At 40.3% G+C, this 26,511-nt stretch overlaps 1 protein-coding gene across 2 annotated transcripts; it reads right to left on the reverse strand.

Annotated features, from left to right (window-relative positions):
- Positions 1-5,489: 5,489 nt before the first annotated feature.
- crlf1a (cytokine receptor-like factor 1a) lies at positions 5,490-26,302 on the reverse strand. Of its 2 annotated transcripts, none has more exons than XM_085142858.1 (9): positions 25,742-26,302; positions 20,057-20,335; positions 17,678-17,807; positions 15,838-16,007; positions 11,085-11,242; positions 9,896-9,970; positions 9,721-9,814; positions 6,946-7,134; positions 5,490-6,836 (listed from the first exon to the last, which is right to left on the reverse strand). In XM_085142858.1, the coding sequence occupies exons 1-9, from the start codon at positions 25,812-25,814 to the stop codon at positions 6,820-6,822; spliced, it is 1,185 nt and encodes a 394-aa protein (XP_084998984.1). In that variant the 5' UTR covers positions 25,815-26,302; the 3' UTR covers positions 5,490-6,819. The 2 variants fall into 2 exon arrangements, with proteins under 2 accessions (XP_084998984.1, XP_084998983.1); XM_085142857.1 differs by having other exon boundaries at positions 6,950-7,134; positions 25,742-26,300.
- Positions 26,303-26,511: the final 209 nt, after the last annotated feature.

Raw genomic sequence — 26,511 nt, forward strand, 5'->3', positions numbered from 1 at the left:
CTCTGCTTTTTGGGGAATGGATTCTAAACAAAGTAGAAATCTCAAACAAGTGTGGAGCAACGACTGTATAATGCTGTGCAAGATTTCATAGCAAAAACAGTTCAGCTATAATACAGTCCATGTGGATGCAAACACACACACACACACATACATAACCACACATGCAGGCATACACATTTCTCAAACTGACCTCTTTCTCTAGCAGAGATAATCGGCCGTTTCTTCTCCGCCTCCTCCATAGTCTATCGACCTCTTTCTTCACTCTCCTCAGCTTTTCTTTTTTGAGTCCACTGTTACTTCAGACACATCCTTTTCTTACTCCTTTTCTTGTGTGGCTCTGTCCAGGTAAGTCTCCCAGGATGAATTATTCATTGTCATGAGGTAAAGAAATCCTATCTTGACTGAGGCCCTGATCTGCACAAACTTGTTGTCAACCTTTTTTCCTCCAAGGTTCCTCAGGAGAAATAGTTTTTACCAAATAGACACTTAAAGAGCTCAAATAATTGTTTAGCATGTAAATCTGAATGTGAAGTGCTCTGCTGAAACACGATCTTGAAGTGATGTATAATGATCATGTTGGTAACGTGTAATGTAGTTAATTTGTAACACTATTCCAAAGTATTTGGTTACTGTACTGCAGTATTTGTCTTCACTCATGTATGTATGCTCAAGTGACAGCATCTCAGTGGACATGCTATTAAAGTGGAAGGACCTAGAACATTCCTCTGCAGCATATTGATATCTGAACATTAAACACTAAGTTCTTTATTGAACTTGTAAGGATATTCATGTGAGTACAAATGCTTGCAAATTTCATGTCTGCACCTTTAAACAGGGGGTTCTTCATATTGACGGGTGGACACAATTTCATTTGAAAAGCCTTACAGGCCCTCTGCAGTATTTATGTACATATTTACCAATAATAATTACCAATAATCATCCCACAGATGTAATATTATCTACAGCTACTCTTAGTACCATTGATGTTAATTTAGTCTCTTTTTCTCCAATTGATCGTTCTGAGTTAACTTCAATAATTACTTCCTCCAAACCATTAACGTGTCTTTTAGAACCCATTCCTACAAAACTGCTCAAAGAAGTCCTGCCATTAATTAATTCTTCGATCTTAAATATGATCAACCTATCTCTAATAATCAGCTATGTACCACAGGCCTTCAAGCTGGCTGTAGTTAAACCTTTACTCAAAAAGCCATCTCTAGACCCAGCAGTCTTAGCTAATTATAGGCCAATCTCCAACCTTCCTTTCATATCAAAAATCCTTGAAAGAGTAGTTGTGAAACAGCTAACAGATCATCTGCAGAGGAATGGTTTATTTGAAGAGTTTCAGTCAGGTTTCAGAGTTCATCACAGCACAGAAACAGCTTTAGTGAAGGTTACAAATGATCTTCTTATGGCCTCTGACAGTGGACTCATCTCTGTGCTTGTCCTGCTAGACCTTAGTACAGCATTCGATACTGTTGACCATAATATCCTATTAGAGCGATTAGAACATGCTGTAGGTATTACAGGTACTGCACTGCAGTGGTTTGTATCATGTCTATCTAATAGACTCCAATTTGTGCATGTAAATGGAGAGTCCTCTTCTCACACTGAGGTTAATTATGGAGTTCCACAGGGTTCAGTGCTAGGACCAATTCTGTTTACATTATACATGCTTCCCTTAGGCAGCATCATTAGAAGACATAGCATACATTTTCACTGCTATGCAGATGACACCCAGCTCTATCTGTCCATGAAGCCAGATAACACACACCAATTAGTTAAACTGCAGGAATGTCTTAAAGACATAAAGACCTGGATGGCCGCTAACTTTCTGCTTCTTAATTCAGATAAAACTGAGGTTATTGTACTCGGCGCTGAAAAGCTTAGAAATATGGTATCTAACCAGATTCTTACTCTGGATGGCATTACCTTGGCCTCCAGTAACACTGTGAGGAACCTTGGAGTCATTTTTGACCAGGATATGTCCTTCAACGCACATATTAAACAAATATGTAAGACTGCGTTCTTCCATTTGCGCAACATCTCTAAAATTAGAAATATCCTGTCTCAGAGTGACGCTGAAAAACTAGTTCATGCATTTATTACTTCCAGGCTGGACTACTGCAATTCATTATTATCAGGATGTCCAAAAAACTCACTGAAAAGCCTTCAGCTAATCCAAAATGCTGCAGCAAGAGTACTGACAGGTACTAGAAAGAGAGAGCATATTTCTCCTGTTTTGGCTTCCCTTCATTGGCTTCCTGTTAAATCCAGAATTGAATTCAAAATCCTGCTCCTCACATACAAGGTCTTAAATAATCAGGCCCCATCTTATCTTAATGACCTTGTAGTACCATATCACCCTATTAGAGCACCTCGCTCTCGCTCTGCAGGCCTACTTGTTGTTCCTAGAGTATTTAAAAGTAGAATGGGAGGGAGAGCCTTCAGTTTTCAGGCCCCTCTTCTGTGGAACCAGCTTCCAGTTTGGATTCGGGAGACAGACACTATCTCTACTTTTAAGATTAGGATTAAAACTTTCCTTTTTGCTAAAGCATATAGTTAGGGCTGGACCAGGTGACCCTGAATCCTCCCTTAGTTATGCTGCAATAGACGTAGGCTGCCGGGGGATTCCCATGATGCATTGAGTTTTTCCTTTCCAGTCACCTTTCTCACTCACTATGTATTAATAGACTTCTCTGCATTGAATCATATCTGTTATTAACCTCTGTCTCTCTTCCACAGCATGTCTTTTATCCTGTCTTCCTTCTCTCACCCCAACCATCGCAGCAGATGGCCGCCCCTCCCTGAGCCTGGTTCTGCCGGAGGTTTCTTCCTGTTAAAAGGGAGTTTTTCCTTCCCACTGTCGCCAAAGTGCTTGCTCATAGGGGGTCATATAATTGTTGGGTTTTTCTCTGTATCTATGAAGCGCCTTGAGGCGACTTTTTTTGTGATTTGGCGCTATATAAATAAAATTGAATTGAATTGAATTGAATTTAACAGCGAAATTGTGAAAATGTGGCTACTTTAAATTTTAGAATTAGCATGTAAATAGTCAAAATGACAGAAATGAGGCTAAGTGTATTGAAAAGCATAGGCAGGACTGAACAAAAACATTGTTCAGATTCAGATCATTCAGATTTCTTGATGTCATTTATATTAGTACAATAAATTTCACAACGAATTAGGAGTTTTTATCAGCAAAAGGTTAGAAGACCTTTTTCTTATTCCCGTTTTCTGCTGCTGTTTTTGTCCTTAAAGTCCATTTTCCACGATTATTTATGCACTTTAAACTAACAGTTTTAGTTTTATTTAAATAAATTACAGTATTTCTTCCAAGAAATAAGATTTCTGTCATCGTCCCGGGTTCTAGCGTTGCATTTGTTGAGTTTTCGGTTCCTTTTTTGATTTTGTGATTAATTCAGGTGTTTCTAATATTCTTTTTTTCTGATTTCCCTTAAGTTTCCCTGGCTTGTGTCCATATGTCTTGTGCATTAGTGCCATTGTCCTTCTGTGTTTACCTGTCTTTGTGTTTTTTCATCTATTCATCCATGAAGCATGGAGCCCATCCCAGCTGTTACAGTGCCCTGAACAGGCTGTCAGTCGATCACAGGATTTTTTGCTCAAAAAGCGCAAACAAAAACAATGGCATTAAGACTTAAAGTGTCACTGCATGAGGGGCTTCTTGTTTCATCTTATCTCTTAATCTGGTTCCTGCTTTACTTTGATAAATCACATGCGTCCTGATTTTATTTTTTGCTTTTGTTCCCTTCCTTGGTGTTTGTCAGCCCCTCCATCATAGCAGATTGTGCCTACATGTGTCCTGTCTGTCGTGCTCACTTGCTCATGCCCTCTGAATTTGCCTGATGATTTGGATCCCAAAAAGTCTTGCCTTGTGTCCAGTATTTGGTCCTCAGTACTGAGCAAGGAGAACCACAGCACATCAGTATATTAATATTTATATTGAACTTATAAAAGGTTGTGTCAGTGCACATGAGAACAATGGATTTACAGCCACAATTTCCATATCACTGCGGGCCACTGTGGCTACTGAATTAGCATCTAGACACCATCTGAAAAGAGTCAGCTGTGGCAGAAGTTCGGAGTCAGATTTAGCATCTGGCATACACATATAGAGCTCCCGATTGCTGACATTCAGGACCCTGGACACTGGATGCAGAGGTAACTAAAGGCTGGAGAGCAGAGCCATGACCAAGAAGAACTCCATGCTAGTTAAATATTAAGCACTGCTGACTGACTGCTCACAGGCACAGTAACAAGATACTGCTTGTCAGAGGAAGATGAACTCACAGCAAGACAGAAAACACAACCAGCGTCTCAAGTTTCCCAGATAAACACTGACACCATGTAACAAGCAGGGATCAAAGATGTTACTCGCTGTCGAGCTCTAACATGGATTCATTGGTTCGATGGAGACATAAGCTTGTTATTGCTTGCTCTGCACTCTTTCACATGTGCTATTTGGTAAATTATACAGCCAAGAATCAAAGGAAAAACAATAAGATGTAGTAAGAGACAGGTCCACTACAAGCATAGCACTTTTTGTTTTTACTCTCAATCATTGACTGCTATGCTCCATGTACGCCACACCTGTTTCTGCTTGTGAACATTTTTATTTTGTACACCTAGTCATTCTGACTCATTTAAGGTGTCTTTCTTTTGTGCTGCTTGACATACTTCATCATCATTCTTGAACACTTGGCGTTTACAGCCCAGCGTGGTCGATGCACATGTTTAATATGTGAAGAACTGAAGGCATCTGCATGAAGTGCACAAGATTGTCCAAGTGTTTCTACACCCAGGCCAAGTTTACTAATTTAAGTTAGGTACTGGATTGTAAATATTGTGTACTGTAATTACAGATTTTTAATTTGTCTTTCAGTAATCTATGTCCCTTTATTTGTAATCTTTTTATACATGTACAGTGGTCTCTCGCTATAACGCGGTTTACCTTTCGCGGATTGTTTTGGTGCGATTTTGAATGCTTTGAGTTCTGCGTCCTGATTGGCTGTAGATCATTGTCAGTCAATCTCGTGCTGTGTCTCCTGCACAGTACAGAATGCGTTCAGCTTGTCAAGTTAACATAAATCTTCTATCGCTAGCTGTGTGACTCTGAAGTGCTGTACTGTATGTTTGGAAGTTTTCTCCCCAACACACACAACAATTTTGACGAAACGTTTTGCACCGTCAAAGGCAACCGCGGGCGCTTTTGGTTTCATTCTATAATACTGGAATTATTTTTCTACGTATGTTTGATCTTTGAGAGAGTTTAAATAAGAGAGAAAAGTGTAAAAATGTTCATGCTTGTCTGAGAAAAGTGTATAAAGTGTGTAGTGAGGGGTTTTGCAGCCTTAAAACATCTATAATAATTGTAAAAAATAAAGTTGGCTACTTCGCGGATTTCACCTATCGCGGGTTATTTTTGGAACGTATAATTCCCGCGATAAACAAGGGACCACGTATATAGTCTATACCAGCAGGGCAGGAGGCTGGGTACACTCTGAATAGGTTGCAGGTTTGTAAAAGAGCACATAGAGAAAGTCCCACATTTATGCACTGCAGTGCATAAATTTAGACTCACCATTTCTAAAATGTATGTCTTTTGGACTTTGGGAAAAAGCTGAGACTAAACTGGAGAGCAGCCATACAGGCACTAGGAGAGCATGCAAAAACAGACAAGGGCCCAAGCTGGCTAGTGGATTAGAAACTAGGACCTTCGCACAAGGCGAAGATGACACTGAGCCGCTCTTGACTAATATTCTGTATTCCCGTCAGTCCATCTGCCTCCGCTTTAAAGTACTTTGGGTCAGCTCCATTTTCACCTCTTATGCACTGTGGAGTCAACATGATATGTTATTAAGAATCCATATGATGTCTATTGCTTTGTTTTGTTTTTTATCCACCTAAATTTCCATTTGCATTTTGGTCATCTGATAAGGTGCAGAGTTGTGTTTTTCAGTGCTTGGCGACTCTGGTGTGCAGACAACTATTTTCCAAACCCTGGGTTTCTGACATCATTTTATAGAACAGCATCAGAGTGATAACAACTTCAGTCATTGTACAGTCTTTACTAACTAGACATAATTTAAGAATTAAAACATAGCTTTATACTTTAAATATGCTGGTACAATTTAGTACAAAAATAAAAGGCAGAGAAATGCTTCCGTACACAAACACCATCACGTCATCAGTCACTTACTGACACTCAGAAACAGAAGAATCCTGAGTGAACCAGTTTGGTATAGTATCCAGCTATATAACAAAGAAGAAATTAGAAATACTGTATGATAATTTACTTTTGCCTTTTACATGGGGGCCACGGTGAAGGCTGAGGTGGGAGTATCCATTGAGGCTGAACCGCCACTAGATGGTGCTTTGGATCCACAGGGAAAAAAAAGAAGTCCAAAATGTAACTGAATACTTCTGATCTGATTGCCTTTTTGCACACAAATACAAAAGTCTTTACTATAATCCAGGTTATTCATGCAAATGTGTCATTTTTGAAAGAAGGTAGTCCAAATGGTGCCTCTTGTGATACCAGCATGTCTGTGATGAGTTCACCTTCCTTACGTTGACTCAAAAAGTTACATAAAGGAAGAATATCCCACTTTTTCTTCGGATGTCCTCTTGTGGCCACAGCTGGTAGCCGTACAAAAAATGTCCGGAGCAAACGGTCTTTATAATTCTGATATATGAATACACTCTCTTTATCTCATATACACACATAATAACGAATCACATTCACTCAGTTCTTTTCTTGATTTGTTTACTGCTCGTAAAGACAGCGTGTGCTATGATTTATCCCCTTGGAGAACCTGCAAAAAAAATCAGCGTTTATAAAACAGTTTTAGATTTCCATGTATTTGTGTGAGCAGCATGTGTACGCGTGCATGTTTGTGATTTGATTGGAATGATGATGCTTACCTACCTGGTTGCGAACTTTGTGGGATTTCTGCATCAGCACTCTCCATTGGTCATACAACTTCATGGACATGCTGCTACAACCGTAGGCGTGTTTCCGCACCCAGCCGAAGAACTGCTTCAGCTCCCTGCGCAAGGTGGAGTTGGAGTCTCCGCTGGATTTTGAGTCGCAAGAGCCTGACATCATTCTCTCTGCAGGGAGGAGAAAACAGTAAAAAGGTATTAGGCATAGAAAAGGAGTGTGTGTGTGAATGAAGCTTGTAATAAGAAAGTGCTTTGAGTACTCAAATTGAGTCGAAAAGCCCTATATTAAGTACCAGTCCATTTACCATCTGACAAAACTTTAGTATAGGCCAGGGGTGGGCAATCTCAGTCCACGAGGGCCGGTGTCCCTGCAGGTTTTAGATGTGTCCTCGAACTAACACGGCAGATTTAAATGGCTAAATTAGCTCCTCAACATGTCCTGAAGTTCTCCAGAGGCCTGGTAACGAACTAATCATGTGATTCAGGTGTGTTGACCCAAGGTGAGATCTAAAACCTGCAGGGACACCTGCTCTTGTGGACTGAGATTGCCCACCCCTGGTATAGACTCTTATCAGGACATTGCACATTGGATAAAAACCCCTTGGATGTCAAGAGACACTTTACACTCATTGGATAGCAGTTCCTCAGTCACAGGGTTGGCTTGCCCTAAAGTAAGGGATTAAAGTGGGTGGGATTGATCTGGAACAGCATTCTGGCACTTTTAATAAATGAGTAATCAAATCTGAAGATTAGGCCAGGGGTGGGCAATCTCAGTCCCTGCAGGTTTTAGATCTCATCTTGGGTCAACACACCTGAATCACATGATTAGTTCGTTACCAGGCCTCTGGAGAACTTCAGGACATGTTGAGGAGCTAATTTAGCCATTTAAATCTGCTGTGTTGGTTCGAGGACACATCTAAAACCTGCAGGGACACCGGCCCTCGTGGACTGAGATTGCCCACCCCTGGATTAGGCTGATACATAATGCCGAGGGAGTTAAATTTCTGTGTTGCAGTCTGGCATTGCTTTCAGCTGCCAGCGTGGACACGAGATCCCACACCCCACTTCACCCTCAAATCAGTTTTTCCTTGTAATTCCTGTGTTGTGTTCACCTGAGCTGTCAATGTTGTGTCTGCGGTACTTTAGCATCTAGCTAGCACTGCAGAAGGGGAGCTAGAATAAAGATGTAACTTTTGAGTCAGCGCAGGTGTTTCTGTGCAGCATCTCATGCATGGTGTCTTGGACGCTTAATGTATTTCCCAAGGACAGGAAGATAAGGACTTTTCAGCAAGTATTATACTTTTAATGTCCTAATTTATTTTAGAGCTATCTTTTTTCATGATGAGAAATCTATTTCTAAACAAAATGAAGCAGGATTTTGTGTTATTCAACATTTGCATTAAAAATATTACGTTAAGATATTCAGTACAGTTTAATAGAGGCTAAACTGGTTAGTTTGCATGCTATGAAGTTACAGTAACGCAGGGTCAGTGTTAAGTTACATGAAGGGCAGCAGATAACAATTTGAATTCAAGCTGATGAGGCTGATGAGACTCATTCACCAAATTTTTACTTTTATACTTTATCCCGTCTAGAAGTCAGAAATCAGCCATACGGTTTATTTAACATCTCCTTATATCAATTTGAATTCAACTGGATGCACCTGGATAAATCCAAAAAGCAGCAGTGATTCAACTTCTCAAGAAGATGACTTATTTAAAAGGGCTTAACTGAACCTCAAATGATGAAAACACATGCAGAAAACATCAAACATGGAAAGGTCATACTGTGCGTGCAGCAAAGTAAGGAGCTGCTGCTGATTCTGTTATTGTAGCTGTGGTGCTGGTATGGTAAATGGTAAATGGTTTGCACAGTTTGAATTTTGAGGTTATACACTAACAGTTAGTGACTAACTGTATATTCTGGGCTTATGCCATGCAAAACACCAAGGCAGAATTTTCACCTGGCTCAAATTTGGGGCTGAAAGTTTAAAGTAGTTATAATGGCAAAGTGAAATAAGCAAGTAATGCTCCAGTATGTTAAGAATCTGCAGAGCAGTACTCAAGCAAATGCAATTTTCACTGTCAAAGACTTTTAAAAAAAGACAGATGAGTGACTGAAAAGACTTTGAGGAGAGAAAGGGAAACAGAATTAAACCCCCCTCCCCAATTTGTGCTTTTTCAGCTTGCCCTTGCAGAAACCCTTCCAGAAAATGGGAAAAAAAAAAATCAAGGTTTTATGAACTGGGTTTTGTTTTCATAGTTGTGGTCTTTATTCCGATCAGTTATGATAACATTTTGCACAGTAGTTATGTCTGGGGAAGAAACAACCACAAGTGCTCACTACTTTGTGAACATGAGTAATGTTTTTTGAATTTTTTTGTTGGTCCTGAAATTGTTTATTTTACAACCTATTGCAAGTAAAACATTATCAAAGTCTGGTTTGATTTTGTAATGTCAGGTTGGGAAAAGATTGCATTATGTTACATTGATGGTTAGGCTATTATTTTTTATTGTCTTTGACTGGATTTGTCTAACATAAGTAAAACTGCCAGTGCTATAAAAAACAACCTGGAAGACTGACCAAGAAGTGTATAAAACAGTACCACTGAGACATTGAGGCTGCCAGTTTTCAACTGCAGGAGCAATCTGTGGGATATGCACCATGATGCTTTAAAGCGCTCTTAAAAACCTCAATAATGGACAAAAAATGACTTCTGAGTGCCCTTCTGACTGTGTACGAGTGTGTGCTCACCACTGTGGGGTGTGGAAGCAGCAGTCGGGTGGCTCCACTCACTCCAGATGCCAGCCTTGCGAGAACCGTAAATGCCCACGGGATTACATCGAACCTGGAGAAAATACATCATTAGAAAGGCTGAAAGCTACTCTGAAGTACTTAATCATTACACATCGAGACATATCCAACGTACCTGGACGAAATATACCGTTCCAGGTCTCAGTCCAGCCAGTCTACAAGAGGTCTGATTCCCAACATCCTCCATCACCTACACGACAAATCAAAGACACAAACACAAAAGCGCTGAGCGCTGGAGGTCTGACCACAGTATTAAATACCAATGGGCAAAAACTAAAACACAGGACCGAATCAAGATGCAGAAAACACAACCGCAAACCATGTACAGACCCAAACATGCATGAACCTCACATTGTTTGGTGGCTGCTGATCAGCATGTTTATGAAACTATTTTAATGTAACCGTGCCTGCTGGGTAAAATCTGTTCTCTATTATTTATTACAGAGCTGGATATGCTGGGACACACACACAGCAGCGCTTACAGGTACTCATGCAAACAGCATAACTGAAGACAGGCAAATAGAGAAGAAGAAAGGCGCACATGCTGCAATTAATAATCTTGTCTAATAATCCTCACTTTCTCTCTGGCATCAGTCTATAAACACTTGTTAAAAAGGACTCAAACAAAAAACAGAACATGGAAATTACTGGCATCAAAAGTCTAATGATGTGATGTGGGGGAGCCAAACAGGCAGAAGTTACAGCTGAGCGTCTTACAGACATATTGAAGACATTAACAGCTGAGATGTATCCCTCCATTCCTCAGCATGACCTCATGATTAGGGCTGGTTCAGAGGGAAATGGTGCTTTGTTTTCACCATCGACCCTTTAAAACCACTCTGTCGAGTCTCCAGCTCTCCTCCTTCAAAATCATATCATCCCTCCTCCGCCTTGCTCCACTCCCCGCCTTTTCTTTTTCCACTTTGCGAGTCAAGACTTGCTTATATTACATCGGTGTAATTCCCCCTTAATTACAGGAGAATCTTCACTCTTACCCAGAGGAAAATGATTTCTGGGAAGCACCATCTGCGCGTCTTAAGGTTTTACACTGTGTTTTTCATTCATTAAAGGCTCGTGTGGAGTTACACATACAGTGGCTTTGGGCTGTAGCTTCTAGATTTATGACTAATGAAAATTTTTGACCAGCCCAACTATTAACTCATCTGGCAGAGGAGGCCTCAATCAGGCTACATCAGAGGTGATTACAGCACAAGGATGAGAAACAGCTGGGACAGTGCTGCTGTTATACAGAAAGAGACAAAGAGAAATCTGCATCCTTATAACTATAGATTCTTGTCCTCTACCTTCCAGTCTTGGCTGTCCTCCAGCCTGTAGCGGATTTGGTATTTGGCCTGAAACAGGAAGTCTTTGAGAGCAGGCGGGGCCTCCCAGCGAACGCTCAGCTGGTCCTCCAACTGCCCGACGCGACTGACGGTCACACCTGATGGAGGGTCTGTGGTCACTGGAGAAGGAGGAATGGCATCAGGACATTAAGCATCACATGTAGAACTGATAATGAAAAACATAGTGAATATATTTAGGTCCTGTAGTGCAGGTGGAAACTGCTTCAACATCTGCACACAAAACGTCTGATCAGTGGCATGCCACATGATGTTTATCCGTTACTTTGATAGTGGCAAACATACAGAAAGTGCAGGAAGACAGAAACAGAACGCATGGATGTAATGGCTCCATCTTTTTGTGTCTTAACCAACAGTTAATAGCTGTTCATGAGAGATTACCCAACTCATACATTTGAGTCCCTGCTGTAAGCTGTTGCCTGTATTACTAATGTATGTGTTATAAAGAAATCAAGCACAGATAGGAAATAGTCTGCTCTGCGAGAGAGGCAAATACTGCCTTGATTTTTATCAAATAGCTCTAACAGATGCTGTGGCTGACTAGAGGTTGATTTGAACCACTAATCTGAATTAAAACATTAATGTCACAAGCATTTTTTTCTAGTAAAACAAAGCGTATTACAACAACAAAACTCTTTGCTTAGGGCCTTTTCTCTACTTCCTTATGTTTACACGACCAAGCAATCCATTCAATTTCAATTTTAAGCAGTAGGAGTGATGTCTTCATGTGTAACAACACATTGAAAGATTGCTCAGTGTTGCCGGAGGTTTGAGGTCTCTAGGCGCCTTTTAGTTTTGCAGAGTTGACTTGTGTGAGCTGGAAGAGGCATGTTCATCTGACAACAATTATCTTTTCGGCAAACAAACATGTGGTGACTGAGCATTATATTAACTTTTCTCGTTTTGGGGCTTTTGAGATCATTTCAGTATCTACTTCAGCTCCTTTTTTCAGAATGCCATCATTGAATAGCTAGTAAATAAACAAGCTGATCAGAGGGAAGAAGAAGAAGAAGATGGGAAAGATTCAGTGCAGGAAAAAATGGGAGTTGACACAAGAGGCTTTTTTTCTTGTTGGAGAGAGATTAAACAGTAAACCTAAAAGTAAAATGAGAATACTAATACTTTAGTGGACACACATAGGGCTCAATGCAATTATAGCCAATGACATCTGCAGATAGAAACATAGGTTTTGTTAAAGTACACTGTAAAAAATACTTCCTTTTGTACAGGAAGCTTTACTGTTAAAGTCTACCTTCTGTACTCTGCAACAACAGTTTCTTACTGTATATAATATTTTTAAACCTGTATTTCATATAAGATTCACTGCTTTCTGGATATCATTACACTGTAAATGTAACTGCATGTCCTACGGACACAAGTCCTGGGCACTTGATTTTATCCACCTTTGGCAAAGGGACTGAAAATACCTGCATTCAAAGATGGCCCAGTGCTTTTTTCCATATATCATTTTTCTTCTGGTTCATATCTCCACAACTATAAGAACGGTTTATAGGCGTATTCAAGACACTGAAGATGCACGCAGGCTATATGCAACTATAGGGGTCTTGACCAAACCATGAAACCACACAGAACATCCACAGCAGTCAAACAGACTAATTGCAGCACAACGGAAATAAACATGAGAACATGTGTAAAATAATCATTTGAATGTAAACATTCATATTCCCATAAGTTCTTGCGCTTGCCAAAGAAAAATATTTCATTATGTGCAGTAGCTTGCTCTTAACTTCTTTTCCTCAAAGGCATCAGAAGTTACAGTATTCGTCCACATTCACCAAAAAACGGTACATTGCTGTAATTTTACACCAATTTGTTGCAGTGTTTTAACTGAAATAATTGATTTTATGCCACGGTTGATAACAAATGTATCTCTTTCACGATGCAAAACCAACATTCGACATGGGTTTTTGTTTCATTTTCTTGAAATGTGAGATTTCTTTTTTCCAGTTACATAATGATAAGAACCAAGGAGATCATTTTCTTTCTTTTGAATTGTGTTCTTCTATCCACTAAGTCATTTCCTTTTGATTTACTCAATAAAGGTAACAACTTAAAAATCAACAGAGACAATTTCTTTGTCCCGTGTTAAACTTCTAGAAAAGAGTGTTCCTGTTTCCTCACACTGTGATTGTTAGGCATGTGGCAAAAAGCAGGGCTCGCAAGACTCGAGGCTTTAAAATAACAGAATATATAATGAATATATGAATATATATAATACAGCATCTTTGTTCAAGATGCTAGAATTGAGCATAATTTAAAGTTATGACAGTAAACTATTGTTAATTTAAAAACTCTTTTTAACATCTATTTAAAAAAGAAAGACAAATGTTCCAGTATTAACAGATAAAACACACTGGGGCAATAGCAGAATGATAGAAAAGTGTCAAATTGTTAGAAGAAAATGCTCATATATATATATATATATATATATATATATATATATATATATATAAAAGTAATACATAGTAATGGTATTGTTCTCAGTCAACAGCAAATGTGTTACCCTGAGCATTATATGCATTTGGCAGTAAAAGTCAATGAGACGTGACAGATTACGGATGAATCATCGTTAACATATGCCTTTCCTCAACACGTCATCATTTCAGAGTCAGCGATACAAGTTTCCTCTAGCCTCTGTTCAGAGGATTCCCTGTGAGTAAGAAATGCAGGGGAAACTGTAGGTGTTTCCGCCTCGCCTTCATAGCTGATCAGACATGACCGTATACTCCAGTGAGTCACGGCACCCCGATGCAGGTGTGGTTGGTTGCTGTGTTTCATGACACACTGCTGCTGTTGTGGTAACTACTTGAATGAAAAAGTGAGGCCAGTGCAGAAACCTCCCACTCTCTCTGCCTCTGTCTCTATACTGTTACCTGCCCAGCCCTCAGGGTGTGTAAACAGGTGCGTGCATGCATACATTAGGAAGAAGAAAGGGATTACAACTTGATGGACACTTGTTTCCTTGCCAATGACGTGTTCACCTTCGAAACTCCATATGGGCTTCTTCCAGTATATTGTTAGGAACATGTCAGGAGTAAACCAGGTGAAGAGTTCTTAGCTAATCAGGTTGTATTATTTCCGGTCCATGTCATAAAGCCTCAAAGCCCAAACTTTTCAAGCCTCGGGCATCTACGGCCACCTCAGAGACAGAATTAGTCCCAAGGATCAGCCAGGAACATTCCTAAACTAGATAAAAAGGGGTTATAAGGTGGTGTACATGTGTGTTTTTCCTCATTTGTGTGTGTGTGTGTGTGTCCAGTGAGCATGAATAAAAAGAAAACAAGCTCATCAAAAGGGAGGGCGTTTCCAGTCATCACACAACTTTGCCTATCCAGGTGTCAGCATGCATGTGACTGAATGTGTGCATGTGTGTCTGTATGTGTGAGTGAGTGTTGAGGATAATGATGTATGCTCCGTTGGCTTAAACCGCACTAAGCTAGGCATAACAAAGCTTTAAAAGGAATTGCCCCTCAGTTTCTATCAGCGAGAAGCCGGATCAGTGCTTGTGAACAACTTTCAAGGCAGAATTCACAGAAGTCAAGCCAATGACCTGTCTGTGGAAATAAAAGTTGTTTCAATCACAGGTACTGACATGGGGGCCACAAGATAAATCGAAAAGGAGTCTTGAGATGATGAACCTGGCAAGGAATCCGTGGCTTAGTCTCACTGAGGAGCTTTAACATTATTTAAAAATCCCCCCCCCCCCCCCAAAAAAAAAAAAACCCATCTGATAGTATCTTCTATACTATGTAGTGTGTATATTGTATAGAGCTGAACCGAGTATAGTGTATATGATATTTACACTTTAAGAAATGCCTTAATAAAATGTGGCAATGAAATTTGACATAATGGTAATAAATTAGAGTGAAAATCGCTCTCTACGAAAAATCCGGCATTTTATTTTTTGACATCTTTTTTACCGTCCTGTTGGATTAGAAAGCACTCTCATATTCCTCAAATCAGTATGAAGCAACTGAGACTTTCAGCTTAGTTTAAGATAAGACTAGAAACAGACAAATTCATTAGGTATCCTGGCTTTGCGCAGACTTGAAGTAACTGCTGCTGGCTAAGAATAGTTTTGGCAAATAACCTCCTGTAAAACCACAAATTGGTGTTGTTACACTATGTTTTAAACAAATGCGATGCATTTTAGTAGCGCTTGAAGGTATGTTTTAGAAGGTGATCTAGATAGTTTCTTGTCACTCTCAGTAAGAAAGATAAAGGCTGTATTTCCATAACTGTGGGAGTGTGACTTTAAACTAGCCTGGACAAATTGGCGGTACTAGAATTGGCTAATTTTGTTAGAAAACATCATAGCGTCCAGCGTCAGGTAAAGTGTTTTCTCAAAGTTTGCTGTTGGTCTTGTTCTATTTGTAAAAATTACAGTGTTTCATCTTTAATGTTATGAATCAGTTATTTTCTCATGTTTAATCTTGGTTTTGCTGTGAATGTTCAAATAGTGAATTAGCACAAGGAAATTCACTCAGTGGTTGAACCTCCGGCAGATTGGATGAAAGATCAGGTAGACATTTTTTCCTTCTGAAGGCTAACAAGCCTAAAAGGTTGCTGCAAATCATCCTAGATTACAGCCAGAGGCCTCATTGACACTGAGATCAAGGCTCTCAGAGCAGCAGATGAAGCACAAGGGTCAAAGCGAACTTCTTCTCACACTCACCCACGTCTAGGATGTCAAGGGTGATGACATCAGAGGTAGCCCAGCCTAGCTGGTTTGAGGCCTCCACCCAGATCTCGTAAGGTGTGAAGAGGTGCAGGTCCTGGGTGATGCTACAGGAGTACGGCTGTGTGTGAGTGTAATCTGCACACTCTTTCTCTGTCCCATACCATCTGAAAGAAAAACAAAAAATACTGAACTCCACACAGCATTCAATAATGATCCTTCTAAAACACAATTTATTCCATGGCGTGGTACAAGTTACTAATTTATCAGCTCTAGGATTTCACTCAAATCTACCAATTAAAATTGAATACAAACAATCTGTAGGTACAGCATATAGACTTATTTTCTTTTTGGTGTTTTAAAACGGTTGATTCTTCTTCTTATTTTTATTTAAATCTATATATTTTATAGCGCTTATACCCCATGTGAAAATCATTTTTAAATGTTTTGCTTCCACATTGAACCATCGTCTCATGACACTACTATTATTGAACAGCGTTCACTCTGGGTATCATGTGTGTTATTGTTCTTGAAAATAAATCCAGTGGTATTTGGATTTGTTTCCACCTCCACTTAGACTTCTTTCATGGGATTTTCTAAGGAATGTCAGTATTGTAAAAGAAAACAAAAAAAATATACTGATTTTAACTGAAAACATTCACGGTGGGCTTACTCGTTTAAAACCTTGGCTGCATTTTTTTTTTTTTTTCACTTCATCCATTAAGTTAGGCTACTGAGCAATGTTACTAACTGGCCAAAAGCCCTCTGTGCCAACTGGACAGTCATAGCACAATAGTAGTAAGTAAGCATGAAAGGTCTCAATGCTTGCTTAACAATCCAGTTAAGGAAATCCCAGAGAGTTGATTGTGTTCATCTGGATGCAATGTTTTTAGTGGGATAAATCTTTCATCACTCATCCAAGTGAATTCTTCAGCCTCTAAGACTAAAGAAATCGCTTGGATGAGTGAAAATGCTGCATCCAGATGAAAAGAATCAACTTTCTGGGTGAAAGGCTTTCTTTTTTTCCCAGCATGGCATTGATAGGTCCACTATAAGACCAACTGTACAACTACTGAAAGACTTTTTTAAAAATGGTTTAAGTTGCTCGGAAAATGTTGGAAGAATCTATTGCTGTGAAAGTTATTCCTTTTCTGCTTTTGCTTTGTGTGAAAAGTGAAGCTTTGGCTGTCTTGTTCAGGTTGCCTCATTCACACTGGTTTGGGGTGTTGCTGTTGTTGCTCTGAGGCTTAGAGGTTTGATGGTGGGTTTGCAGTGGTGGATTCCTGTTTTTCCAATTCTTGTCCCTTAGTTGATCATTGCCCCTTAGATCATTAATTTTTTTCTATCCACGAATCGTGCAAACCAAAGTAACTATGTCGGTCAAGTCAAGACAAAATTGTCTGATTAGTAACTGCAATCTGATTACAACATTTAGAACAGTGATGTAATGAACAGTAACTATCTGCTTGTCCAAAGCTGGAAATTCTCACATATAGCACACAAGCAGAGATTATCTGTCACAGATGTGTTCTTACTAATGGAACTACTCCCTTTGGTTTAGGAAAATGGGTGTCGGCTTTCTAGAGTGACACATGATAGCCACCAGCTAACTGTTCTCACATGGCTTCATTTGGATACTACACAAACTGTGTATTAGGGAGCTGGCAGGATAAAGTGTGCTTAATTTGCAGTCCGAATGATTCAGATGTTTGCATTCTCGTGCAAAGCTGTGTGTGTGTAGGTAATGTGTAGATAGCAGTGTAATTGATTTAGATCATTTAAAAAACAGTGAATTGAGTCACTTGTAAAAGTTAAGCTGCAGTGCGTGTCTGCATACCTGAGTTTATACTTGAGCTTGTACTGCGTGCTGATATTAGTCTCTCCTTTTCCCCCCGGGGCCCAGCTACAAGTCAGGTCTTTGGTGTTCCTGGACCAACAGGTCAGATTGACTGGCTTCACTGGAGGCACTGGGAGACAATGGGGTAAAGATGGACAGAGAGTAGGACGAAGACAGAGGGTGGGGGAAATTTGTGAAGAGAAAAGAGAGGAGAAAAAACATGGCAAAGGAGAAAAGATGAGTGAGGGTACAAAGTGATAAATAGCTGTTGTTTTGGGGGTTTTGTTACCGGCGTGTGTATGTGCATGTTCATCTCTCAGAACACAAGGTGCTCAGGTCTAGTGTCACACAGAGATGAAAATCTTGTTGATTGCATCTTTCTGTGTGTGTGTTAGAGAGAGCGTGTTTATGGTTTATGGTTCTTGCAGTTCTAGTAACCATTCTCATCACAGTTAATAACAGTAGTAAAAGCTCTTTAAACTTACTGTAATGAAAAAAGACCAAAGAATACAAAAGGTAATGAACACTGATCGCATTTTAAAGACTTAAATGACGTAGAACATTATTATCAACACCAAGTTAAGTGATTTATATAATTTGGCTTCTTCACTTATCTGTCACTATGTTTCTAAATCCAAACATAAAGTACACAGGCTATACTCACTGGACACTTTATTAGGTACCCTTTGCTAGTACTGGCTAGGCCCCCTTTACCTTCAGAACTGTCGTAATGCTTCATGGCACAGATTCAACAAAGTGCTGGAAACATTCCCCAGTTTTTAGCCCCCTGTGGACACGAGAGCTTCACCCAGTTGCTGCACATCCCCGATGTGAATCTCCTGTTTCTTTACATCCCAGAAGTGATCTATTGGGTTTAGATTTAGTGACTGTGGAGGTCATTGAAGTACATTATTTAGAGAGATTATTTGAGCTTTGTGACATGGTATGTTATCCTGCTGAGAACATCCATCATCAGAGGATGGTGATCAGCAACTATACTCGGCGGGGGCTGTGATGTTTAAACGATGCTCGTTTGGTGCTTTGGGATCCGGAGTGCTCTAAGAAAATATCCCCCACACAATTACACCACCACTGCCAGCAGACTGAACCACTGATACAAAGCAGGACGGATCCATGCTTTGATGTTCTGAACCTACCATATGAATCTTGCAGCAGAAACTCATCAGACCAGACAACATTTTTCCAGTTGTTTATGTCCAATTTTAGTGAGCCGTGTGAATTGTAGGTTCAGTTTCCTGTTCTTAGCTGACAAAAGTGGCGCCTGGTGCGGTCTTTTGCCGCTGTAGCCCATCTGCTTTAATGTTGGACATGCTGTGCGATCCAAGATGCTCTTTTTCATACCTCGCTGCAATAAGTTGTTATTTGAGTTACATTGTTACAGTCTGGCCACTCTCCTCTGATATTTGACATCAACAAGGTTTTTTCCCCCAGAGAAATGTCATTCATTTCTCTTTTTCAGACCATTCTCTGTAAACCTAGAGAAGCTTGTGTCCCAGTAGATTAGTAATTTTAAAATACTCTGCAACCAACAGCCACGTCACATTTAAAGTCACTTTCTTCTTGTTTCTGATCCTCAGCAAGTTGTGCTGACCATGTCTGCATGCCTAATGAGTTGCTGCCATATGATTGGCTGATTAGATGAATGGGTATACCTAGCAAAGTGGCCGATGAGCCTATGTTTTTTCCAGGACCAACACCTGCCAGTTCCCTGCCATACTAACATGGATGGCATTACTAAGTCTTGCCACCCTGTTAGTGAGATTATTTCTATTTAACTGTCACTATTTAAGTCCTTATATATGTCTACTTGTATTCTGACTAGAAAAATAAGCACATTTTTCATAGTCTCATACTGTTTCAGAGCAAACAGGAATACGCCATATAAGGGTTGTCATAAGCCCCAAATCAGTAAGTTCTATAAAGCTTACTGTACCGATAAAAAAAAGAAAAACAGTATGTCTCAAAACTGTAGAAGTACAGACGTGTGTGTTTGTGCGTGTGTAAAATGTCAGGCCCATACTTTATGAGTGATAGTGCGAGTAATGGACCACACAGGTGGTTAAAGCGTCGGGCAATAGAGGCCTCTCGCTGGGCCTGAAGGCAGGAACACTAAACATAAAATACAGCTACAAATGTGCAGGGACACTTAAAAATCTGCCCACTACTTGGTTGCTGTTTCCTTTTACTCCCATTTCCTTTTCATTCCATTCATCTCTTTGGTGTATTGCTCCTCTAAGTCCTCACCTGCACTTATACATTTATGTAACATTTCTTCGTAGCGAAGCAGAGAAGCAAATGCAGAGAATCGTCAGAGGAATAAGATTATTTTAAAGTTATACATTTTATACTTCAACTTACTGCCAACATAGAGACAGGAGCCAGCCAGTATGTGTCCCTTGTGATTGTGACAGACAAGGTTGTCACCAGATGTTTGCTTGGAGGCATTGAGTCCTGCCAGCGTCACACTGAGGTTAGTCGGACTAAGCACTCTGTAGAAGGAGCTGGGCAGCTGTTGACCATTCAGTGTCCAGAAAAGCGAGCTGGCGTGGACGCCAAGTTCGGGGTGGACCCAGCAGCTGGCTGTCAGGTTAGACCCAATGCGAAGTACAGGGTCCTGAGGGTAGATGATTGCTACATCTGGAGGAGGGTGGGAGGACATGGATATTAGAGGGAGTATGTCTTTCGAATGGTTTTAAAGTTTAGGCTAATATTAAGTTAAGTTACTGCCTGTGTTCAAGGGGCACTTCAGATGTACTAAAGTGTAGCTGAAGACAAAATATCCAATTATCTGCTGGAACCTTTATTAACAGTTTCAGTATAGCAAAGCTCTGGACTTGTGCCCTACTTCCCTTTCATTTTTGGAGCCTAGTGACTTCGCTCTCGGCCCCTCAACCTTCTGATAATGCTTTGGTGCTTTTTACCACCTCCAGCTGGATAATGTTGCTCTATTTCAAATTCCTGTTCCCTGCTTTCCAGAACCACTCAGTCCTGCACCGTGCTCTCAGGTTTAGTGTTTCTTGGCTCTAGTGGAGCTTTGTTAGCAGGGCAGTGCTTATCTTGTAAGCTGAAGGCATGCTGTTTCTGGTCATAACATGGACATGTCCTAACATATTAGTCAACGTGTTTTTATCACCTTTAGACACTGCTCTGGTTCTTTTACTCGGATTCTGTTTCCAGCATAAAGTCCCTCACCCACAGATGGGTTCTGACTCGTCAGACTCCATCGACAGCTAAACTGGTCCTGCTGCAATGTGGATATGAGGGGCTGCCAGGCATGTTAGCAGAATCCCTGGCAATTTTATTTCACAGCTCCACTCCAACATCTTCCTGAGCCTCTTACTACAAAGCCACACTGTACACCCTACAAGCCTTTTCCCCCCTCACTGAAACCCCTAACAGAATGCTACAAAGTGCCACCGTCAATATATGCTTGATGCCATGCCTGTGCAGGTTTTTACACTCTGTGCTCCCTGAGCTCATGAGCACAGGAGTTCAAGAGTAGCAAAGATAAGTTTCAGTATTTATGGAATGCAATGGCTGAGCTTGAATCAACTTATTGTGAACAGTGAGACCACTGAGGCACACACAAATCCATATGGAATCTCATCAATGGTGGAGTTAGACACTCCCATGGTTGTAGCTTGGTTGATTTTGCATGCCTGTCTCAGCATATGCATTCATGTTTGGCCACCACATGTAGCTGCGGGCCAATGTCTTCATTCTTGAAACCCCTGAATTGGCCTCATGAAGTTGTACTTGTGCTGGAATTATCAAAAGGCTTTCCCACAGTATGAAGCCGTCATCCACACATCTTCTACCTTCAACTCACGTTGTCGCCTTACATAGCACTGCATGTTAGGGTCATTTGTAAACTCTACAGGGCACCACATCACAGTCAGCCCAGTCCCATATCTGATTCACCTGTAAAGGTTTCCTGTGCCTGGTTTGCAGTGGAAATCTACTGAGTTGCCAAATTTAAGCCTTCCTTGTATTCCATGACGTAAACACAGGCTGCCCAGCATTTTAGCTGCTGTAAGTTGTGTGATGCCCTATTTTCCTCTAAAAGTCAGATCAGCTCTTTTTGGTATGTCACTATAATCCTGTGTTTTGGCAATTAGGTATTAATTCTTTTGTTCTTATTTTACGTGTAAGCGGAAAACGATGGGCAAAGCCTCCTTCCACAGCCTCATTCCTTAGTTTGTGTTCCAACAGTGCTGCCCTGCCCAGCGCATCACATTTGAAACATCATTGTCATGAAGGTGGTTTGCTGCCCCCTTGCTGTACCGCGACAGTGGGTTTGCTCACTGTCTGCTGCATGGTTGGCTAGCTCAACTCCCTGCTCCAATCTGATTTTGCCCTCTGCCTGTGGTGGCTGATTTCTGCACACCATCCTCAGTGAAGCCACATTTCAAATTCCCGCACTGAGAAAAATGCCTTTTTTTTGTACTTTACTTGAAATTTGTTGAAGAAAATTCAGAAGAAAATGAACTTTGAGTCAGATTTGCTTGTTTTTCTGTAAATCCACCAAATGAAAATAATCCAAATGTTAACAACATTAATGGGACATCTGGCATTGCACTGATTAGTTAGTGCTATTTGTGAAGAAATGTAGTTAATGTTTGGGATTCACAGGTTTGCCAGCCTGTTATGTAACAATTTACCAGTGAGCAAAAGATAACTGCTTATTTGTGCCATATTTGTTGCCCGTTAAGCAACCTTGTCCTGCTGTAGATTATAGCTTTGGTATAGCTGTTTAGGACTGTTTGTTTTATATAATTGTTGAAGGTTGCGAGACCCACTTCTGCTGAAATATAAGTTTTAATATAGAAAAAGCACAGCCAACATAGCATGACACTAATTACTTTTGTTTTGCCCTCATTTAGACCCCTAACAGAACGTTAGAGTAGCAATAATTAAAATCTTACTGAGAAAAAACCCTCTAAAGTTATTCTTTTTTCCAGTGTCCTGTCTAAACCATCTGCTTCACCATTCTGTGACAAAAATCTGCAACTAATAAGGGATGAAATGTCTGAATTGGATTATCTCTCACAATCAAGCAAATGTGCATGCTTGTGCATGCTGAGTTTCATGCTGTAGTATGTAGTGCAAATGCTTATATGTAAAATGATTTGGGCAATGCAGAGTTTGCGCTATTTTGAGATAAAACATCTGACAAAAAGAGCACAGACATGCGCTAATGCAGTTTCGTTAGATCTTTTAACCCTCCCTGTCTCACTTGCATTAGCTAACACTGACGCAGTTCAGTTTCGTTGCTTTTTTTTTGTATTTTTAGTTGTTTTAGCAAAGAAGCTGCTAAATGGTCAAAGAAAGAGTTTAGCTGTTTATCTCTTTATCTTATCTGACAACTGAAAGTCAAACAGTGGAGCTTTGATCTCACTACACGTGAACAAAATGATAAAGGAACAAAAAAAGATGGGGATATGGAAGAGAAGAGAGGAGACAAGAGGAGACGAGAGTTTTAAAAAAATGACGCTAAGTCCAACGTATTGAAAAGCGCGGAACTGTGGAAAACCTTTTATGAAGGAATGAGCGAGGAACACTGACTGAGAGCATCAATACTTTGTTAGACCACTGTAAATCTGTGCCCGGGGCCACATCTATTCAGCTGCCAGCCACCTTGCGCTTACAGACAATGTTGTGGGTCTTTTATGGAGGAGTCGCCTTTGAACAAGCGAAATCAACTGTAACTCCGCTCCAATATTAATATGGTAACCCCATCTTGAGCTCTGACACAACACTTGCACACATTTATGCACACACAAATGAACACAAACAAACACTTGCACAGAGGCTGGGTTGTCTTTGACACCGGATACAGTGGACTGCGATCCATCTGAATAACAATCAGTGTTTATGTATTCCAGGCACTGAGGACATTGCCCCTGAGCAGGGTGCGAAGCCCCTTTAACACTCCTTCAAACACGGCGGTGCTAGGCGAAATTAGTGCTGTTTATTGCCTCTTGGACACACTCACTGGAGGAAATGGTTTGTAAAATATTATTTGTTTGGAGAGGTTGAGGCAACTCGAAACACAGCTCTCATTGGGGCAGGAGACGAGCTTAAGCCTGCGATGGAGATGGATGAAGTTACGGAAAAGTTCAGCCGAGGAAAAGTTTTGAACTTTTGTTCGAGAGTGAAAGGTCTCCAGTGGACTTAAGCGGTATTGAGGCTGTCAGTCTTCAAAGGTACATGCCACCTCCTCTTTGTATTAAAAAGCTCCTCTCACTCATTCATGCAACGCTTGAAAGGCAGCCAATACTTTTCTCTGTCTGCTTAATAGAAGTACATGTGGAACTTTTTGAGGGGCCGCTTGGACAAGCCAAGTGAAAGAAGTCACGCAACATTTAGTGACAATGAGCCATGCAACGTCGTTGGTAAAGAGACCGAGGGAACAGCAACGGATGTTATTTGTTCCTCTTGAGTTTTTTGTTCTTTTACAGGTTTACATTTGAGTTATTTAGCTGATGGTCTTATCGAGAGAGATTAAATTAGCTTATCTTAGTTTAAATAGGGCGCACAAAAGGAAAATATAGGATAGAATAAGTTTGTTTCTGATTAAAAGTCTGTTTTGTTTAAAAAAAAGTTTTAAAAAATATGATAATATCCTACATAAATGTCTCATTGTTTGTTCACAGAAAACTAAAAATGTAAAAGTTTATGAGCTGCAATGAAAACTAATTATATGTTAGTGCAAAAAAATCCACATTTAAACTGTTTTACTATGGTGGCATTCGTAAACCGCAGCATAGTCTGTGAAAGGGAAGCAAAGTCCATTATTACAATGAATAACATGGTAATGACCGATTATGTCGTATAATAAACAGCAGGGTGGCTTATGATCAGGGCCCATTGTCTCCTTTAAGCCCCTAAAACTGTAGTTTCTTTTATTAGTGCCTTTGAAACAGGATGAATAGCAGGAGATCCTCACAGTGGAGCTGCTGTTTGCCAGCGAGCTCGCCATAAAAACTAATCCAACCACTTAAAGAGTGAAATGGACATAACTTTGATTTATTTAGATTATTGTGCATTAAGCTGGTGGTTAACATTCTCCACAACCCCAGCAGATGATGTCATTGTGTTGATGCGGTTCGTAAAGCCCCCATGCTCTCCATGTGTTTAACGAGTTATGGCCTGACTTGTTGAAAATCAGCCTCATGGGAGATGAGTTCTCTCTGCAGGGAAACGACCAGTTTACTACAGCAGGAGCCCATCTATAACATGAGCTGTCAAGTGGACAAAGTGGCCGTTTTCTTTTTTCGTTTTTTTTTTAAATGTATCCAGAAAGCCAGCAAAGTGGATCCAGTATGTGTCCCAAGGAAGTGACCTACTGTTATGTAAGGCAACTTAGGAAAGAATCCGTGGAATTGGTGTTATTTTAGATTGGAAACACATTGTAAAAACAGTATTATTCAAAGAAAGCCCCCTGCAATTCCTACATGTTCTTATATGGGGTTTATACAATATTTCTTGTATGGAAACTATTTGTGGTCAACGATTTTTACTCTACTTGATATGAGCATAATATTTATTAGATTTATCCTTCTGTGTGTTTTTTCCAATGACTAATATTTCTTCTTAAGTAATTGTGTCCCACGTGGTATCACTAAAACACTGTTGTGCTCAAAAAAAATGAATTTTCCCCCTTCAAAATCGTATTACTACAGCGTAATACTCCAATATTAACTTGCCTAATACATTTCTAAAACGTTTTACTGTAGTAGCAGCAAAAGTCTATTTTTACAACATATTTATCGCCAGAATCAAACATACCGGAGCAGGACTTACACTGTCACATGGTGCTGGTGTTTACATTGGGATATTTGGGTGACACTTGGTTTGCATTGATTTCTTTCGAAAATTACATAAATATGAAATTTAAAAATAAAATTAAAAATTAGAATAAAATAAAATAAAACATAACAAACATATATAGCCAACCACCCCCCCCCCCCCCCCCCCCAAAAAGCCTTCCCCAGCACTATCGTAACTTTGCGCATCGATGGACATCTGTGTGCAACTTACGTGTGGACAAGGACAGCACGCCGGGAATGTGCAGCGTGAGGAAAATCAAGCAGAAATCCAAGACGCCTTTCATTTTCCACCAATTACTTTTCTATATGTCTTGACTTCTCGTCCTCGTGTCGTTGCTCTGTCGCCTTTTTTTCGATCGATCCTGGATACAAATTACGCACAGCAGAAAGAGGAAAAACACCACGGGTTCCAGGACCGGATTTTATTAACTCTCGGGACTGAAGAAGCGCACTAGAAAAAGTGTGACCAAGTGTGGAAGCAAAAAAAATCACCCTCTGATAAGTCTTGGAGTAACTTGTCCTCATTAAAGCCAAAAAAGCGTGGGCATTACCACGTCCTGTTTGCAGTCTTCTCCCTTCTTAATGCTTCCTGCAGCTAAATCATACACAAGTTCATACTTTTTAAGCCCCTCCCCTCTCTCTCTCTCTCTTGCTCTCTGTCTCTCTTCCCACACAGTCGCCAGTCATTTCCCCCTCTTTCCGTCCTTTCCCTGCTTTTTTTCTCTCTCTCTCTCTAAGGCTCTCCCCCCTTGAGTGATGGTTAGAGCCATTCACTTTCACTGAATCACTCTGTCTCTGTTACTTTCCATGCCTCGGGTCTCTGCTTTACAATTTTTCACCATATGAGGCTATTGAGTCAGTGAGTGCTACAGGAAAGGTTGCCAAAGCTAAATCTCGTCTCTCCATTTTAATCCTTGTGTCAATGAGGAGATTCTTCTTCTTCCTAACAGACTCCCAAGTGAATTATGACATTTCCTCATT

The sequence above is a fragment of the Neolamprologus multifasciatus genome, chromosome 19 (assembly GCF_963576455.1).
Source record: "Neolamprologus multifasciatus chromosome 19, fNeoMul1.2, whole genome shotgun sequence".
NCBI classification, from domain to species: Eukaryota; Metazoa; Chordata; class Actinopteri; order Cichliformes; family Cichlidae; genus Neolamprologus; species Neolamprologus multifasciatus.

Bases quoted from the DNA above. Each gene is read 5' to 3' on its own strand.
- crlf1a (XM_085142857.1), bottom strand. From the start codon at position 25,814: ATGAAAGGCGTCTTGGATTTCTGCTTGATTTTCCTCACGCTGCACATT. The intron at 9,815-9,895 runs GTACGTTGGATA...TATTTTCTCCAG, and splicing joins GAACGGTATATTTCGTCCAG to GTTCGATGTAATCCCGTGGG. The intron at 7,135-9,720 runs GTGAGCACACAC...TCCTCCCTGCAG, and splicing joins TGCTTCCACACCCCACAGTG to AGAGAATGATGTCAGGCTCT.